The sequence below is a fragment of the Athene noctua genome, chromosome 2 (genome assembly GCF_965140245.1).
Source record: "Athene noctua chromosome 2, bAthNoc1.hap1.1, whole genome shotgun sequence".
Lineage (NCBI taxonomy): Eukaryota > Metazoa > Chordata > Aves > Strigiformes > Strigidae > Athene > Athene noctua.
In genome coordinates this window covers 157,222,678-157,240,054 of record NC_134038.1, presented here as the reverse complement: position 1 = coordinate 157,240,054, position 17,377 = coordinate 157,222,678, and the positions used below count along the sequence as shown (strand labels likewise).

General features: G+C 38.3%; 1 protein-coding gene across 7 annotated transcripts in view; it reads right to left on the bottom strand.

The window, feature by feature from the left end:
* Positions 1-4,571: 4,571 nt before the first annotated feature.
* NT5C3A (5'-nucleotidase, cytosolic IIIA) overlaps positions 4,572-17,377 on the bottom strand; it is a 28,517-nt gene continuing 15,711 nt past the window's right edge. For 3 of the 7 annotated variants that reach the window (XM_074900818.1, XM_074900820.1, XM_074900819.1), the window contains 8 exons: positions 9,779-9,877; positions 9,288-9,357; positions 8,534-8,580; positions 8,053-8,138; positions 7,707-7,796; positions 6,263-6,425; positions 5,593-5,793; positions 4,572-4,851 (listed from right to left, as the gene is read on the bottom strand). In XM_074900818.1, coding sequence (XP_074756919.1) covers positions 4,750-4,851; positions 5,593-5,793; positions 6,263-6,425; positions 7,707-7,796; positions 8,053-8,138; positions 8,534-8,580; positions 9,288-9,357; positions 9,779-9,877 — 858 coding nt within the window. In that variant the 3' untranslated portion in view covers positions 4,572-4,749. Of the gene's footprint in view, positions 4,852-5,592; positions 5,794-6,262; positions 6,426-7,706; positions 7,797-8,052; positions 8,139-8,533; positions 8,581-9,287; positions 9,358-9,778; positions 9,878-10,467; positions 10,480-14,182; positions 14,234-17,377 lie in introns of those variants that run through there. The other 4 variants (XM_074900822.1, XM_074900825.1, XM_074900824.1 and 1 more) reach the window with 4 other exon arrangements.

Genomic DNA, 17,377 nt, shown 5'->3' with positions numbered 1-17,377 from the left:
GCAAAAGGTTTCTGGTTAGAAATTTGATTTAGAAATACATACTGTGAATAGCATCTCTTTCCTACAACGGAATACAGAATCTAGATAGCAATTAAAAGAATCAGACTTGCTGGAGAAGGATGGTTTAACCTGTAGCTGCAGTGTTAATTTTGTTTGCCGTTAATCTTGTTCATGGTTTTGGAGAGATGACTGGTGCTATCAATTCTTATTTCTAGCCAACAGACTAGAAATAGTCTGTTTTGAAAAACTGGAGGATATCTAAAAATGCTGTGTTTTTAAAAATACCTAAAACTTTTCTGTTTCCCCCTAACTACCATATAAGCAAGAGTTATGGTTGGCAGTGGGATGTGAGATGACAAAAGGATATTGATAATCTGTCCAGCACTATGTAGGTTTTTTAAATCAGCCCTCCTGGTTCAGGCTGATTGTGTAAGTAACTTTTTTCTAGAAAAACATGTGGTATTTCAAGAAGTAAATTACTTGGTGTGCAGATACCCTTTGTACAGGAAATGGGTTCTATCAGATGATTGCAACGTGGCTTAGTTGCTCTTAAGTTTTAGCAAAGGTTCGCTGCTCTGGCAGGCCCTTAACACAGAACCTGAGACTGACAAGATTTAATGACAGAAGGAGAAAAGTGCATTGGGGATCTTAACTTACCTGTCTCCTTGTGGAAGGCTAAGAATCTTTTTCTTTAGGTGGTTGTCACTGTGGACTGAATGTTTGGTGACTGACCATGCATGGTCCATCTGCTTGGAGGTGAGATTGGAAAATCTTCCTTACATAATGCTTGAGAGATGGTTGTTTGATCTGAAATACTCTACCACGGCAAAGAGTTTTAAGTGCCCATGTAGTTGGGAAACGATCACTTCTGCTATGCTTGGGCTCTAGACAGGGTCAATACCGATTTCAGTAACTTGGATGAAGATGTAGCTGGAGATCTGTTTTAGTAACTGCTTTTACAGATGCTGCCTAATCCTTTTCCGTATTGCTCTGCATGTGCTTTTTTTGTACGGTTTTGGTTGGGTTTTTTGTGGGTTTTTGTTGTGGTTTGTTTTTTTTTTTGTTATTTTTTTTTTTTTTTCAAGTGTGGGTGAGTTGAACAATGAGATCCTTGTCAAGCTGAAGGAGTGATGGCTTGTTTCTTGTAGGATTGGGTGAGGATGAGGAAAAATTCTTAGGGAGGATCTGTGGGTTTACATGAAATCCTGAGGCAAGTTGGATGAGAACATGGGGCAGTCCTGCCTCTCTACTCTACACAGAGACCAGAATTGCCTCCTCCTCTTCACTGATGCTGGGATGGGCAGGGAAATACGTTATGCTTGTAGCCAGAATGATTTAATGCCAGAGAGTGTGTTGCTGACATGTCTTGTGCTGTGGAGCTGTGGCTATCAGCTGCTTTTCACATACTCCAAATTTTAACCGTTATCTGTATTCCAAAGGTAACCCGCCTGTAAATGGAAAATTTTGTCCCAGTGTAAACTTCGGGAGTAATGCCTAGTAATTAGCCCCTTGCAACCGGAGACTGGTTGAGTAAGCAGTGCATTCGAACACCTTGGTGTTTTTCAGAATGTCTTTGCCTTTTGGACTTTTATTTGGCAGCTATGACAAAAGAGCCAGCATGACTGCTTGTTTAAAAAACCAAAAAGCACCATCAACCCTAACCCCCCTAAAACCTTGATGTTATCTCAGCTAACGTAAATTCTGTAGGTGCCTAAAACCCAAAATGCAGACTGTTGAAGAAACTGTCTGCTGACCTCCCCTGGGAATGGTGCAGCATTCCTGAAGAACCTTGCCCTGCTCAGGGTGATGCAGACCACGCTGCTGAGTGGGCAGCTCATGCCAATGTCCTGTGGGGGGTTGTACGTAACGTTGTGCTGCTGGTCTTGCTGGCAGCGCTGAAACCATCACGTTGGCAGAAGCTGACTGCGCAGAAGGCTGCTCCCTCCCTTACAGTTTTGCGATGTGACCGCCCTGCCCTTCTCCCCGGCCCAGGCAAGTCAGGGTGAAGGTTGGCTCCATGGCACATCCAAGCAGGAGAGGAAAGGGAGAAAGCGTGTGCCTTGTGCCTTGGGAAGCACCCTTCCTGCCCCTCCTGGCCGGGTGCTGGGGGTGCCTGCAGGCCTCTCCTATCCTGCTACATTGGCATGTAGCTTCCTCCTGATCCTCTGTGACGGCTTGTACAAAGTTGTTCTGTCCCTGGCTGCTCCAAGGGGATCTGCTACACCCCGAACTGCTGCCCTTGCCTGCAGCTCCTTCCATCCCGGGCAGCTGCTTGCCCTGCAGTGCCCAGAGCTGCCACGTCTCCCCTGCCCAGCCCCGCTGCCAGATGTCCTCCTCGCCTTCATCCCGCGCTGCGCAGCGTCTCCCACTCGCCAGTCACACATCGACTGCAGCACCCGCTGCTGCTCTGCGCTTGGAGCAGCGTGCACGTGTGTCCGATGGAGAGGGTGAGAGGCAGCTCTCGATGTCACTGACTCGGCAGCTGTCACTGCTGTTTTCAGGCCTTCCCCATCTTCTGGCTTTGGCTGAGAGGCTTTTGGCAGCCAGGGCTGAGGCAGCTGCAGCTCCCGTCTCCTCTTGTCACTGGCACCACCAGGGCACTTTCAGCTCTTCCAGTCTGCTGCTGCCTGAGTCGTGGGTCTCAAGTGGAAGGCAGCCAAGATGCTGTCCTCTCCTTGGTTGTCTTACAGTTTAAGTGGTTTTCTGCTCAAATGGACGGCTACTAAGGCTCCTGCTTCTGGGGGTCAAGCTGCCCCTGTGCCAGAAGTAGGGAACAAGGAGGACATCATTCCTCCAACAGTCTTTGCATGGTAAGATGCAGGCTGGAATTTCCAAAAGGTCCCCATTCTCAGCAGTTCCCTGCCAGCACTGCATGTGCAATGTGATCATGAAAGGATGCTTGTGCTACCTTGGACTGGGCATCAAGCCTCTGCCAGGCACTCAAAATAATGGGATGATTTAATTTCAGTTTACTACAGAGGATGGAAACTACCCCCAACCTTGCCTTCTTGGAAAAGTTCCAGCAGGAGTGGTAACAGATGTAAGCCTGCTGATTTGGAAAAAATGTGACTGATGTTACCAAGTCAGAATTTAGATGATAGACCACAGGCTGGATGGAAAGAGGCTGGTTTTTGAGGTGTGTATTGCTTGTTGGTGGGAGAGAATGCAGATCTAGACTCTCCCATATTTTCATTACAATTCCCCAGGGAATGGAAGTTGGCACGATTCCTGCTGTGGAAAGCAAGCAAAGGGGAACAATGATGATATTGCAGAGCTAGGAAGTTGTATGATTGCCTCTACTTTATTAATGACCAGAGCTGGTACAGCTGAGCTCTCTCAGGACCAGGGTCACACCACCATCTTTAACTTCTCCTGCAATATCTCAGGGTAAGCTTCCAAAGCTGCAGCTAAATTAGGCTGTATCATTTTATATATGAAGTACACTAATGTGTTCAGCACATGGAAAATACTGTCTGAAGAAATTTTTTACTGTGAAGGTGGTGAGGCACTGGAACAGGCTCTCCAGAGAGGTGGTAGGTGCCCCCTCCCTGGAAACATTCAAGGTCAGGTTGGATGGGGCTCTGAGCACTCTGATCTAGTGGAAGGTGTCCCTGTTCATTGCAGGGAGGGTTGGACTAGATGGCCTTTAAAGGTCCCTTCCAAACCAAGCCATTCTGTGATTGTTCTATGAAGATTCAGTAGGTGTTTAAACAGAGAGGGCTGGCATAACAAAGCTAGAAGAGCTAGATGCTGCGCTGATAATTATGCTCACAATTTGCAGAGGGTGGGAATGTGACCTACAGCCAGTCTGGAGAGGTGTTCCTTAAGTGCTTCTGAGGCACGGGGCTGGTAGCAAGAAATCTTAATTTTGCAAGATGGCTAAGTCAGCTTTTCAAATCTGAGATTAAGATCGAGCTTTGTTTTGATTTTCTGTGCCTGGAGCAGCTCATTGAGAATTCCAAGAGAAATTGTTTTAGACAAGCCATGCTAGCTTTGACATGAAACAGCAGGCTAGAAGTGAAATAGTACACAAAATAAGATCTGAAAAGGGGCTGAAATTATGGCTGTGTACTATTAGCTTGGGAAACTGTTGTTACAAAGACGAGAAACTACCTCAGATACACTAACTTAAACCATGCTTCCCATTCCACAGAGGAGAAAGAAACAGTAAGGATACAGTATATTTTGTAATGATACAAAAATCTGTTAAGAAACATTTTGTCTGAATTGGGTGAATAAAGAATTTTTACTGAAGAAAAATGTATGTATGAAAAATTGTGGAGTATGTAGCATCTGAGTAAGAGCTTTTGAAGTACAGCTGAGACTGAAACATCTTCCTTGAAAGAAGAAAAGGCAACACATATGTGCATGCTGCTTATTCACAGAACGTTTATATCTTCAATTTTACAAAATAGTCACGTTTTCTAAAATGCTCCTCTGAAATGCCTGATTAAAAGACAGTGAACCATAGTATCCCAGCAGCAGCAGCAGTTTATCACATCTATAAATCTAATTTAAATCTAGTTATAACAGGAGTGTGAGACAATAAAGAACAGCACAAGAGCAGTAAAAGGAGCTTCTAGTTGACAATGGATACCATATGTATTTCAAAATACCAAAATGAAGATAAAAGTTTTAAATTAAATTAAACAGTTCTGTAAATGAGTTATAAACACATCTAAGATAGCACATGTGTGCTCTTCTGTCCAGTTGCCTCCTGGAAGGAATGGAGTGACCTGAGACTGCAATTTACAGGATTTTCTGTAGGATGGAGTTGGCAACTTCCAGGGATTCATCTTTCACCAAGACAATATCATAAGAGTCCATATATTTTTCCAAAAGCTCATCTACCTATTTGCAGAAGGGATAAAGAGAAAGACCCACTTAGTTATAGAAGTAATTACTGAAAGACTTTTTGTCATTAAAATATTGCCATGTCTTTCTACCAAATTCAGGGAATGAGCCATGCAAATACGTATTGCTCCTATGAGAGAATTTCACAGGATGACAGAGTGGGAGTGTGCACATGCCAGGATATAATACCTCACGTTTACTCTAGGATCTTGCACATAAAGGTACTGAACAAAAAATTACTTCTTCATCTTCCCTAAAGGTACAGTGAAACAGAAAACTGAAGTTTTCTCTCTCCTGAATGCAAATGGATGTGCATTGTAACTTAGCAATCAGTTCTGTGTTGCCTCAGAAAAACAAAGAAAGAACAGGATACACTGCCTACATTTGTTATTTGGAAGATTATAATTTTGCTCAATTATCAATCCAGTATTGAAAGGGGGGAGAGGGAAGCCTCATGAATTTAAGAGGATTAATTTCTCTAGCCTCTGAATTTTACTTCTCAGCAAAATACCTTTTTGGAAGTAGTTCAGTACAAAACCCAAAGCAATTTGCAGCTGTGTTCCTGTAGCTTATGGGTTAGAAAAACACTTGAGGCAAGAAATCCATGAAAAATATTCCAAATCTCAAAACAAATATGGGCCAAACATTTGGTTTGATGTCTGAGGCTTATTATAACAAACCTGTTTTTAACTCACAATGTTTCACTCAAAGTTTACAAGGTTATATAAGGCTACTTACTTTATCATTGAGATAGCCGATCTTAAGAATATGTTCAACATTTGCTACTCCATCTGCCATACTCAAGTCTCCTTGAGAATCACCCAGCAGAATGATATTACTGTTGTCTTTTAGTTGTTTGAAGTACTCTGTATTCTTCAAGGCACCGTCATGTTTGTTGTAAACATGAATCAATTCTCCTTTAAATCCTTTTAATATTCCCTATAAAAAAACCCCCACTGAAGTTATTTCTAGTATCATATAGACGAGAGAATCCAGAATGAAGTAGGTGATATTACTCCTGAACTAACATTGTTCAGATTACAGAATATGTAATCTCTATTGATGAACAAGATAAATTCCTGTTAAATAATGTAATGACTGTAATATCATTGTTAGGACCAGATAACGATTCTCTCTGCTCAGAGGAGGGGTAGCGCTGCACTGGGCTTCATGTGACATGGTCGTTAAAAGAAATGAACAGTATCTTAGTCACACCACACTAACAGTGTTTGAACTGCTATTCTCTGCTTGTTTTTTTGCCTGGGAGAGTGCTAAGTATGCAACTGTCATTTTCTATATGGCAGGCTGGATGGCTACATCTGTTGCATTAAAATGTTCATCTTGCATGTATAAATAGTTACTAAATACAACAGTCATATTTGATAAGAATGTGTTATTTCATACGTACATTTTCATCAAAATCCATGAAATTGGAAACCACTTTGACATTTGAATGGTAGACCCCAGCCTGGTGGATAACTTCCTCAAGAATGTCCCCAATACCAGCAGAAAATATGAACACAGGAATATTATGTTCACTGAGTTTATCAAAGAAGTTCTCATAGCCTTCTCTGCAACACAGAATGTAAATACAAATCAAATCTCAAATAAAGCAAGGCAAGAAAAGTCTGAGTTTTCAGAAGACATTCACATCATCTTTGGAAAAGAAAAGTAGTTTTCCCTGAGCCTCACCTTTTCAGGTTAACAAGAACCATCAGCCTAACATAAGGCACGTAGCTTTAGCAAGAAACTACTGCATCGAGCTGTTTGGTCTTAGTCTGTGTAACTTTTTCCCTTAAAACATCTAATCATGTTTAAAAGATTTAAAAACATTTCCCCCTCCCCAAACACCCCAGAAAAAGCAAGCAAGTAGTAGAACTCTCTCTAGCTACTCTCAGGCTGTACATCTCATTTCAATCTTACTTGCTTAAATATTTGACTTTCTGTAGGGCTATTACCATAGAACAAATTCTGTTTTGTTTTTAAATCATGAAAACATTTATTGTTGCTCTTTCCTGAAATTTTTAAAATTTTCAGTACCCAATCAAAACTATGTATAGTATTCCAGAAAGAAGATAATATTATCTCTATACACTTTCTGCACACAGACATTTGATTAGTAGAATTTTGCATTTTAAAAAAAAATTATTATGAAAGTTTCTGAGGGAATTTTAGCCTGTGAATGAAGATTCAACCCAAATGGACTTAGACTTTCAAACAGGCAGAGATGGTGTGCTTGTCTGTTTTGTGAAAGATAAGAATTTAGCCAGTATGATAAACAAACACTTCCATAAATTAAGTTTTAACATCTTGTTTCAGTAGTCCAAAATTTACAGACAATTTTGGAGAACTTTAAAAGAGACGGGAGCCACAGCACATTTCAAGCAAGGATTTTGCTGGCTCTTAGACTTGCCTGTTAGCCACAAAGGAAGAACAACATTTAATACAACATATGAAACATGCTCCTCAAGTCACTGCATTTTTATCTCAGGTAGAAAGAACTATTATAGAGAATGTTTTTCAGGAACAAATTTGAACTCTGCATTCCCCTTAGAAAAAGAGCCACCAGTGCAATTTCAAGAAGATGAAAGTCTACATAAATGAAGTTTGTAGAGATGGGAAACTTTTTTCAATACCTCTAGTGTGATCATTGCAAGCATTTAGCTACAAAATACCAATAAAGCAGGGTCATGAAGACCTCACTATGTTCCAAGATTATGGTGTCATATTCTCAGGAATGTTTTTTGTCTGGTTGGTTGGTTGTTTCCTCTGTGCCCTGCCCCTGAAAACACACAGTAAGAATGTACAGAAAATGCTCCGAAACAGTATTGTTCAAATCAAAACGAACTTACTTCAACATAACATCAGATTCCCTCACAATTTCTGCAAACTTATCCTTTTCTAAGCCTTGTTCAATGAGTAGTGCATGAGATTTATTGTACCTAGAATATAAACAAAAAATGGGTGGAAATTGACTTGTAAAGATTCACCTTTCATTAACTCTCAAGATGAAAAGCATCCTGTATATTTAATTCTTGCTCTTTCAAGTTAACAGCAAAGCAAAAACAGTTGTTGCACAACACTCCAAGAGATTAAATAAATTAAATAGCTAAAAGCTAATTACTACCATTAAATTTGCTTTTAAAAACTTATTAAATCTAATCTTAGTACAATTTGAAGATGGCTGGTGTCTCTTACCATTCTACCATATATGGATATTTTTCTTCAATAGTGAGAGCTGGATCAATTTCGATAGCATAATAGGTTTCTTTCAGCTGCAATAACTGGAGGGGGAAAAAAAACAACAGACGTTTAATGTATTTTTACAAAATAACACTTGTTATTTGATCTAACCAATCAAAATAATTTCCGTTATTCTGGTTACATTATTTAGATAAAATGGAATCTGAAATACTATTTGAATAGAGTTATCTTGTAAATATATCTAAGAAGAAAAAGTGGATACTGTTAAACTGAACTACTGTCAAGGATACAAATATTTATGTTCACTTCTATTAGTGACTGGATGCCTTACAGTTGGTGAGACAGCTCAGAGAGCTTTAAGGATTTGAAAGTATCCCTTGTCTCGTCAGGTTGCGTAATTCAACACACAATAGAGCCAGGGAATAATAACAGTTGTTTGAACAACAAACCAGCAACTAGCAGGTTTTCCATTTACCTTTTTCCGACAATCCTCTGTGATGAGCTTAGAATTATCAATGATGTCTAGGGGGTGGAAAAAAAAGTGTTAAACAAGACATTATATTTCTTTTACTTTGCTACATGACACTGTAAATGGCACAGAAGACAATGTTTGACATACCACTATGTTTCCTCAGAATTTTTCTTACCAGCAACCAGTAAAAGACATATTTTTCTTCATAAGCATGAAGATGTATGACTGTCCTTCACCTCAACTCTGAATTAAAAGGTTAATTACAAACCTCTATCTGTTTCTTGAGATTTAACTGTTTCTGAAATCACCATGAGGAGGCATACTATGTGTTTAGGACTCCCACTTCATTATTTAATCTTTTTTTTTTATTTTATTTTAATTGTTCTGAAAGGCTACAGGATAAAATGTCAAAAATTCCAAAGAGTTTACTGTCTGGGCCTTGGAAGGAGTCAGGACTATTATGAGCTCTTAAAAAATAATTCAAGCCTACCATATCTAGCCAGTAACATTTTATAGTTCAGAACTTATTTTTTTTGTGAATGACAACTTGCCTGATTTTAATTCACACAGATTGTGATTAAAACATCTATACATAAACCACATATAGACACTCACTATAATACTTTTTCATTAGGTTAGGTAACAAGGCACTATAAAATCTCAGACTATAAATTGGTTAGAAAATTAAAAAGTAGGAAAACTAAAAGGGAGTGAACAAACCAATCCATATTAAAAAAAAAAAAAAAAAAGTACTCACTATGACAAGTTGGACATCTTTTTCCATTGCAGGAAAATCTACTTAATGTCATATCAAAATCTGTAATAATCTATTTAAAGAAAGAAAAAGCAAAACTGTCTTACAACACGGAGGGACAAAATAAAGGATGGCTAGAAGTTCTGAATGATCAATAGTTGCGGTTGAGTAGCATGTGTATCACAGAAATCTCCCTGCTTTATTGAACCCTTGTAAGCCAGAATCTCCTATAAGAATAACTTTATTCTGACAAAACTGTTTTTCTGATTCCTGAAATTACTAAGATTATATGTTTATATCATTTAATTAACTAGTGTCTGGCTGAATTACAGTTGACTCAACAAGGGCTATTAAAAGAGTTATCAGATGTCCAAGTTTTGGAAGTTACTCGAAGGCTGATTTCTATTATAAATATTCTTAGAATTTTTGGCACAGAGCAAAAAATCATATGATTGCTTTCATTCCCAACTGGTTACACCTCCTACTATCTTTACCTGAAGTTTGGCAGCTCCACCTTTGATGAGGCCACAAATAATCTCCTCTACTCTCCCTGGGTCCTTAATATGGACAGTCTTCTTCTGAAATTCTGGCATCTATGAAGAATAAGAACAAAGACAGAAATATACTTACAGATAAAAACTTACTAGGTAATGCCTGCTGTCCATGGGATTAGAAGCTCTGCATCTAGAAACAGTTTCACATGACTAAGACATGCTCAGGACAGGAAGGCAAGTTAAGAGTGAGAAGAAACAAAATACTCTGGGTGTACTACTGATGACTGCACACAGTTCTGTTTGCTTTCAATACCTGCTTTCATTCCCTTTCCTACTATCAAATTATTCAGTAAGTTGACACTCACGGAAAAGATAATTGTATTTGTAAGAAATAAGAAGATATATAGAAACAGGACATATGGGATCACCTTGTGGTTCAAGTATGTCACTGGGAGATGGTGAACCTTAAAACTAGCTTTGTACAATTAATATGCTCTTGAAGTTTCAACACAGATAAAGAAGACAGGCTGATTTTGGACACCTGTTGTTTTGTTGAGACGTTGTATGTGTCAACTGAGTCCTCCAATACAACAGAGCACTATAGTAATTCATGCTTCCTAGCTAATCCATCAATCATTTTCCATTACCTATTTTGCTGCACACTTTTGAAATAGCACATGCTATCACACCACATATTCATTTTGAATGAAGACTATTTCTTGAATATTATGATAAATGCTGAATTTAGTAAAAAAGAAAAAAACCCACCCCTCCTGAAACAATACCACCTCCCCTCCCCCCCAAGCCCTTGCTTACTCTAGTTTCTCTTCAACCTTGCAGAAATGGTAAAAGAACAACTTGTTGACAGAGATTTCCCAATCTAGTATATATTTCCTTCCTTTATAATCATGTATGGACCCTTTAGAAAGCAAAAGCATCAGACATTTGCAATCTGTCTACACAGGCATTTATGAGTAGTAAACTTTTTCTACATACAGAACTTCAGAGATGATGAAGTGTAAGGAATTACATTTTTTACATTCTCATCATTCAGCTTTCCTTATACCTAATGTGTAATCTTTGTTGCAATTAGGTAATCCAAATAAATTTAAAAAAGAAAAAAAAAGTAGCTTCTATGTCCAGACACATTTCTGGAACCAGAGTTCTCATACCACCAATTGTTAGTCAGTCACACAACACTCTTTCTTCCCGTTCTTGATGCTGCTAAGCTTTTTGTTTATTAGTAACAACTGACTTGCAGTCAGATTGCAATTAGGTTATTATTTAAGAAAAAGATGACATTTTAAAGTCTTGCAAACACATGTTTTTATAATGGAACAGCCACTTGTGTGTCAGGGAAAAGAAGGTGGTGGAGGTACCTTTAAATATCAGCTCTAGTCCACTTTGCCCTCAGGTAGGAGCAAACTGCATCATTACAGCTACATGATTCTCAGCAGATACTTGTCTAACCCATTCTTCAAAACCTCCACTCACCTATTCATCACTTTCCTCAACCATGTATTTTAGTGCTCAACTATCTTTATATTCAGAAAAGTTTGCTTAATCTCTATTTAACCTTCCTTACTGTTATTTTAGGTCATTCAACTTAGAGGAAAGTATTCTTTTTCACAGGGGCTCACTGGATATTTCTCCCTTCTTCCTGAATTAAAGAACCCCAGTTTCTTCAGCTTTCTTTTGCAGAGCACGGATTTCCAAACCTCTGAAAATTCTTGATGTTGTCCTGGCCCATCCATTTGCACCATATGTTCTTGAAACACAGCATACATAACAGTGGCTATAATCTTCCTGCTCTGCTCTGAAGGGCTGCTTTGGCCCGTGTCTTCAGATAATGTCTTTGCATATGCATTTGAATGTGCTTATTTTGTTAGAAGTAATATGGTGATCATAATTCAAATTCAGTTAGTAATGACCAAATATTCTTCAAAGTTACTCCCATGTGGAAACAGGTAGTTGCACAACGTGCTAAATTTTATGTTTAGTCTTGCTGGATTATATCTTTCCTTCTACATCAGTGCTCCTATTTTTCAATATAACAAATATTTCTAATCTCCAGCATGCTAACTGCTACTTTCTGGCTGATATTGTTGAAGACACTAGTCAAAACAGAAAATAGAAATCCTTCTAAAACCCTAATCATGAGTCTCTGATAATTTTCCAAGGTCCTCCACCCATCCAAAAAGTTTCACTTATGCCAGAATATCTTGCCAAAAATTCTTAAGTCATGACAGGGTATTTACTACTTCTTTGCTTTTTAAGTGTCATCAAGAAGCAAACTGGATTCATTTCACTTAGTTTGGAAGATTTACCGTTTTCCTTTGCCATCCCATGGCAAAGGTGTTTTCTATGGAAGTGGTACCTCCTAAACCAAGACAGTTGTTCTCTGTGTGGTTGCAGTGCCTTGCTACTTTTATTAGCACAGCAAATTCAAAAAAGGTACATTAGGATTGGCTTCCAGTGGTCAGCTACATCCCAGGCTGAGAACCATTGAGAAAGCTAATGCTTGTTAACAAAAAATAAAATTATTGAAAAATATCTATTAAATTTGCTAATCTTTCAAGAAATACATTTAGAAAGCATTTATATTTACTCAAATTATCAGCAGATCTATCTTCATGAGATAAAACGTTATCAACCTGCAACACTTAAAAGATGTTTTATGGCACTTCTTTTCTACGTTATACAGTGCTGGTAAACACATGTAACCATACTGCCTTTTTGGTGGGTATACAGCATTTTTTCTCTATAGTGAAAGATAAAGCAATTTGACTGTTTTTTTAATTCTTTTCCCTGTAAATGGACTTATTTAATTCCTTTGGCTTTCAGAAGGCAAATTATGTATGTATTTTTGACTTGGAATACAAAAATTAAAGTGAAATCTAAATGTGTGCTTTTGTAAGAAGTAGTTCAAACATTATTTGTTTTACTTAGATACTAAGCAACAAACTTCCTAATATAACTGATATAAACAGAACAGATGTTGGGGGAGATGGAGAGATCAGAGTGAGAGACTGTATGAGGAAAGCTGTTTGCTTGCTTCTGTTTCGTTTCAGATTGAGGCCTTCTGTAAGTTTCTGAAACAACCTGAGGAATAACCTCCTTAGTAAATGCTTTAGTAGATGATGTTAAACAAGACATTGCTTAAGATTTTAATTATGATGAAAGCTTCCTGCTTTGATGTTGCAAACTGATATTCCTATTCAAGATCAGTTGTTAAGGTTTATTTGTTTCTAATACATCTTTCATTTTTACACAAGAATTGAAGTTAGTTGAAGAGTATTTTAATTTTTGGGGGAAAAAACCCTCGAAGTCTTCTGCAGTGAGTATAATCCAGGCAATTTCAACCTCACGGGTGCTTTCGTAGGCAAAACCAAGGCCTCATTAATGGATACAGCATCTGATAAAGCCTCAGACAAATACAGTTAGTTGAAATAGCCACTGTCCCCATCACTAGTTTCTTATTATCTGCAAATGAACATCAAGTAGCAATTCTTTTATTTTGGATTTATCTTTATTATATTAGAAGTAAATTAAACTGTCTAATAAGCAGTACCAGTTTTCTGGCACACTGTCTCCTTCAACATCTTACACTTCTGCCCAGTCTAGCTGTTGTTTTTTTGTTGTGTATTCGCCATTCTTCAGAGTTGAAAGAGACAAGCCGATTCAAGTTGGAAAGAACTGATAAGACAGATGAAAGAACAAAGAGTGAAAAAATGCTAGTAAGAAAAGTTCAGTCAATTTGATAAATTTGTGTTTCTATTAATTGTTTAAGAAAGCTCTAGGAGTCAAGTGAGTATACACAAAAGGCCCAAAATTCTGATGCACCGTCTGACTGCGAAGAACACGTACGGAGAAAGAGCCAAACAGAAGTCTCCACAGCACTTATTATAACAAATGCAGAAAAGCTTTTCAGAGCAAGGAGCTTCTACATACAGAACTAAAACCATATAAGCACACAAAAAGGAATTTATATTTCCTTGTGACATCTGAAAGTATATCCTACTGAATCACTTAAGTGCCCCTATTTATTCTGTCATTTTATGAAAATATGAGTTCTGTTTTCTTACCAAGGACATCTATATGTTACTGAAATAGCTCAGAGGCCGGTATCTCTTGTAAAACACATGTTAAAAGATGGCAACTCCCAAAGGAAATTTGTGGTTGGCATATACACTGGCCACAAATACATTTAAATTTCTAGTCTCTTGACATTTTTAAGGAGCCTTCAAAGAGGAGCCAGTACAACAAAATTGAAAAAGATTATTTTAAAGATTGAGCTTGATTGGATTTATGAAAAGGAAAAAAAGATCTGCTTGTTTGTGATAGCAAGTAACTAGAATAAGGATGTAGGAAATTCTTTTGTAGCTAACAATGTGATAGTCATACCTTGATGAATGGACAGTAATGGATTCACACAGGTTTGGAAATCCCCCAGTCCTACAAACCACAGAATGGGTCATTTACAACAAGGATAGTTCTGAAAATTGTCTATTTAGTATATGAGACATGCATCTGTGTAGCTGGGTTAAATAAAGAGGAAAAGTATTTACTTTAAAGACCATACTGAATTCTAGTTTTGAAATAAAGTTTCTTATATACATTGGATAGCAGGAGTGCAAACAGAGCTGCTTTTATGTTGTATCTGGGTGCTGCTTATATACATATTTTTCTTAGTATCTGAGACAGTGTATATCTTAGTGCATGCTGCGTCAGTTCGATTATAAAACAAGAGTTGGTTATAATTAGTAAAATGAAAGGCAGGTATCTAAGTGAATTCACATCTGCCATAGTAGGCATTTCCAGTCGGGTATCCTAGGGAATTAGTAACTGATTGTGTGCATGAGGTGTAATGTTAAATTCCGGAGTTAAGATTATACTGAACTTTTGAATCTATGGAGTGCTGGAGGTGGAGCAGTTACTTCCCTCCCCCTATCCAGTAAAACAACTGTGTAAGTCCCTATGATTTAAAAAAAAAAAAAAAAAAAAAAAAAAAAAAAAAAAAAAAAAGGCCAACAAAGAAAGGAAACTTCATACAAAGGAGACTGTGGGACCTTCTGTTGTTTTCACTATCCATAATTTTAAATTGGGATAGATGAGCTGATGAATCACTTGCTCATTTCACAATCAAATCTACATATGTAGCCTGAAATATTACTAGTAATAATCAGAAATTTTAAAGTTATCATCGTAAGTCTGCTAAGTAACACTTTGACCAAGGAGATGTTTGCTTTGACCATGGAGATCAGTGACAGGTGCCATTCCTCAGGGGTCAGTATTGGGACCAGCGCTGTTTAACATCTTTGCTGGTGACATGGGCAGTGGGATTGAGCGCACCCTCAGCGAGCTCGCTGACGACAGCAAGCTGTGTGGCTTGCAGCCCAGACAGCCAACCATACTCTGGGCTGCATCAAAGAGAAGTATGACCAACAGGTCAAGGGAGACGATTCTCCCCCTCTGCTCCACTCTCATGAGACCCCACCTGGAGTGCTGTGTCTAGCTCTGGGGCCCCCAGCATGGGAAAAAACATGGACCTGCTGAAGTCAGTCCAGAGGAGGCCATGAAGATGATCAGGGGGCTGGAGCACCTCCCCTGTGAGGACAGGCTGAGACAGTTGGGGGTGTTCAGCCTGGAGAAGAGAAGGCTCTAGGGAGACATTATAGTGGCCTTCCAGTGCCTAAAAGGGGGCCTACAGGAAAGATGGGGAGGGACTCTATCAGGGAGTATAGGGATAGGATGAGGGGTAACAGTTTTAAACTGAGAGGGGAGATTTAGATTAGATGTAAGGAGGCAATTCTTTCCTGTGAGGGTGGTGAGACACTGGCACAGGTTTCCCAGAGCAGCTGTGGCTGCCCCCTCTGTGGCAGTGTCCAAGGCCAGGTTGGACGGGGCTTTGGGCAACCTGGGCTAGTGCAGGGTGTCCCTGCCCATGGCAGGGGGGTGGAACTGGATGATCTTTAAGGTCCCTTCCAACCCAAACCATTCTATGACATAAAAAAATGGGGCAAAGTATTTTTATACTGATACCCTGTAAGCTTATACTACTTGGCAAATACAAAGTTTTCTTATATTACAAAGACTAATCCAGTATGGATGCCTCCCAAAAATTACTGCTGAGAAAACACCCTGCATTATGGGTAGATAAAATTTTAAGGGAACTTCTCTATAATTCTCAAGGATTGACAGAGTAATTTGTTAGGTGTCAGTAATTCTGAATAATAACAACTGTTCTTGCACTTATAAACATATTAAAAATGTTCCACAAAATTTCACATGACCATGATGTCATAAAAGTAGTAAGACAATGAATAAGAACTAGCCATAATACTACTGACAGTACCTGAATTTCAGTTATAAAAAAATGTCTTTTTTTCTACTTTGTTGGTAAACCTGCCATAGACTAGATAGGTTCCAAACCTATTAACTTTTGATACAGAGCACACACAAATGTGGGCTGGCAAGGAGAGAGAATCATTAATGTTATCTCTGAACAAGGAAAATGCAAATCAAAGTGATAAAATGGATAGGATTCAATTATTTCTACATTTAATTTCTAGTTTACGGTGACAGTTTTCAGTTAAAACAGTATAAACCAAGAATAAATGACATTTATTTTGGGAACTGCAGATGCCCAATTCCGAGGTCTGAGACTAGCTATCACATATACTTACTTATGGACATGTACCAAAAAAGGCAGGACATGGCATCAGTGATAGCTGTGAAATTTGACACCCTGGCAAGCTACAGGAAATTGGTTTCAGTGTTCTTGGTGGCAGAAAGTAACAGTTTGGTGAAATTATAAACAAAAGGGTCACATTTCTTAATTTATATTTACATCTTCCTTTCAACTGCCCTTTTCTTTGTGTTATTACAGAACATTACTTTTACCTACTTATTCTAGAAAACAAAGCTTACAAAAAAATATTTGAAAAGCTTCTTCATGTAACTTCTGCTATTTGCAATGTATGAATTGCAAGAAGCAGGGGAGCCATAAGAAAAACCACAGAATGAGAGTGTGCATATCTGTTCCTCCATCTGTATATGCTCATAACTAGCTACTTGTGCTCATACGCTCATATAGGTATAAAGCAAGATTGGCTTTAATTCAGACAATTTGAATTTTGATCCATGAGTGTAACAGAGGTTTCTCTTAGCAGCCCCAGCTGTTAGTAGGTTTATCTTTTAGACAGGAACATTAAAAGCTACTGGACATGACTGTCGTCACATCAGTCACTCCATTATGTGCTGCTAGTCAGGAGAACTGCACTTAGTGGTTGTGCAGTCTGCTAGCATAACCTGAGCTCAGGACAGATATTTATTAATTTATTTTTATTACCAATTATTAAATTATTATTTAATTACCAAACTCCAAACCATCATATGTTTTACATTCATATGATGTAAACTGAAATATGGTAAGAAATCCTTAGTAACTAGTAATTACTGAGTTGTAATTTTGCAAAGAAATAGCCTTAAGACTACTTACCTAAAAAGTAAACAGGTAAATATTATATGAAAATGAAACAACAGAACATTGAGTGTCTTCACATTTGCCTGATAACATGTTACAAAACAGATACCCAG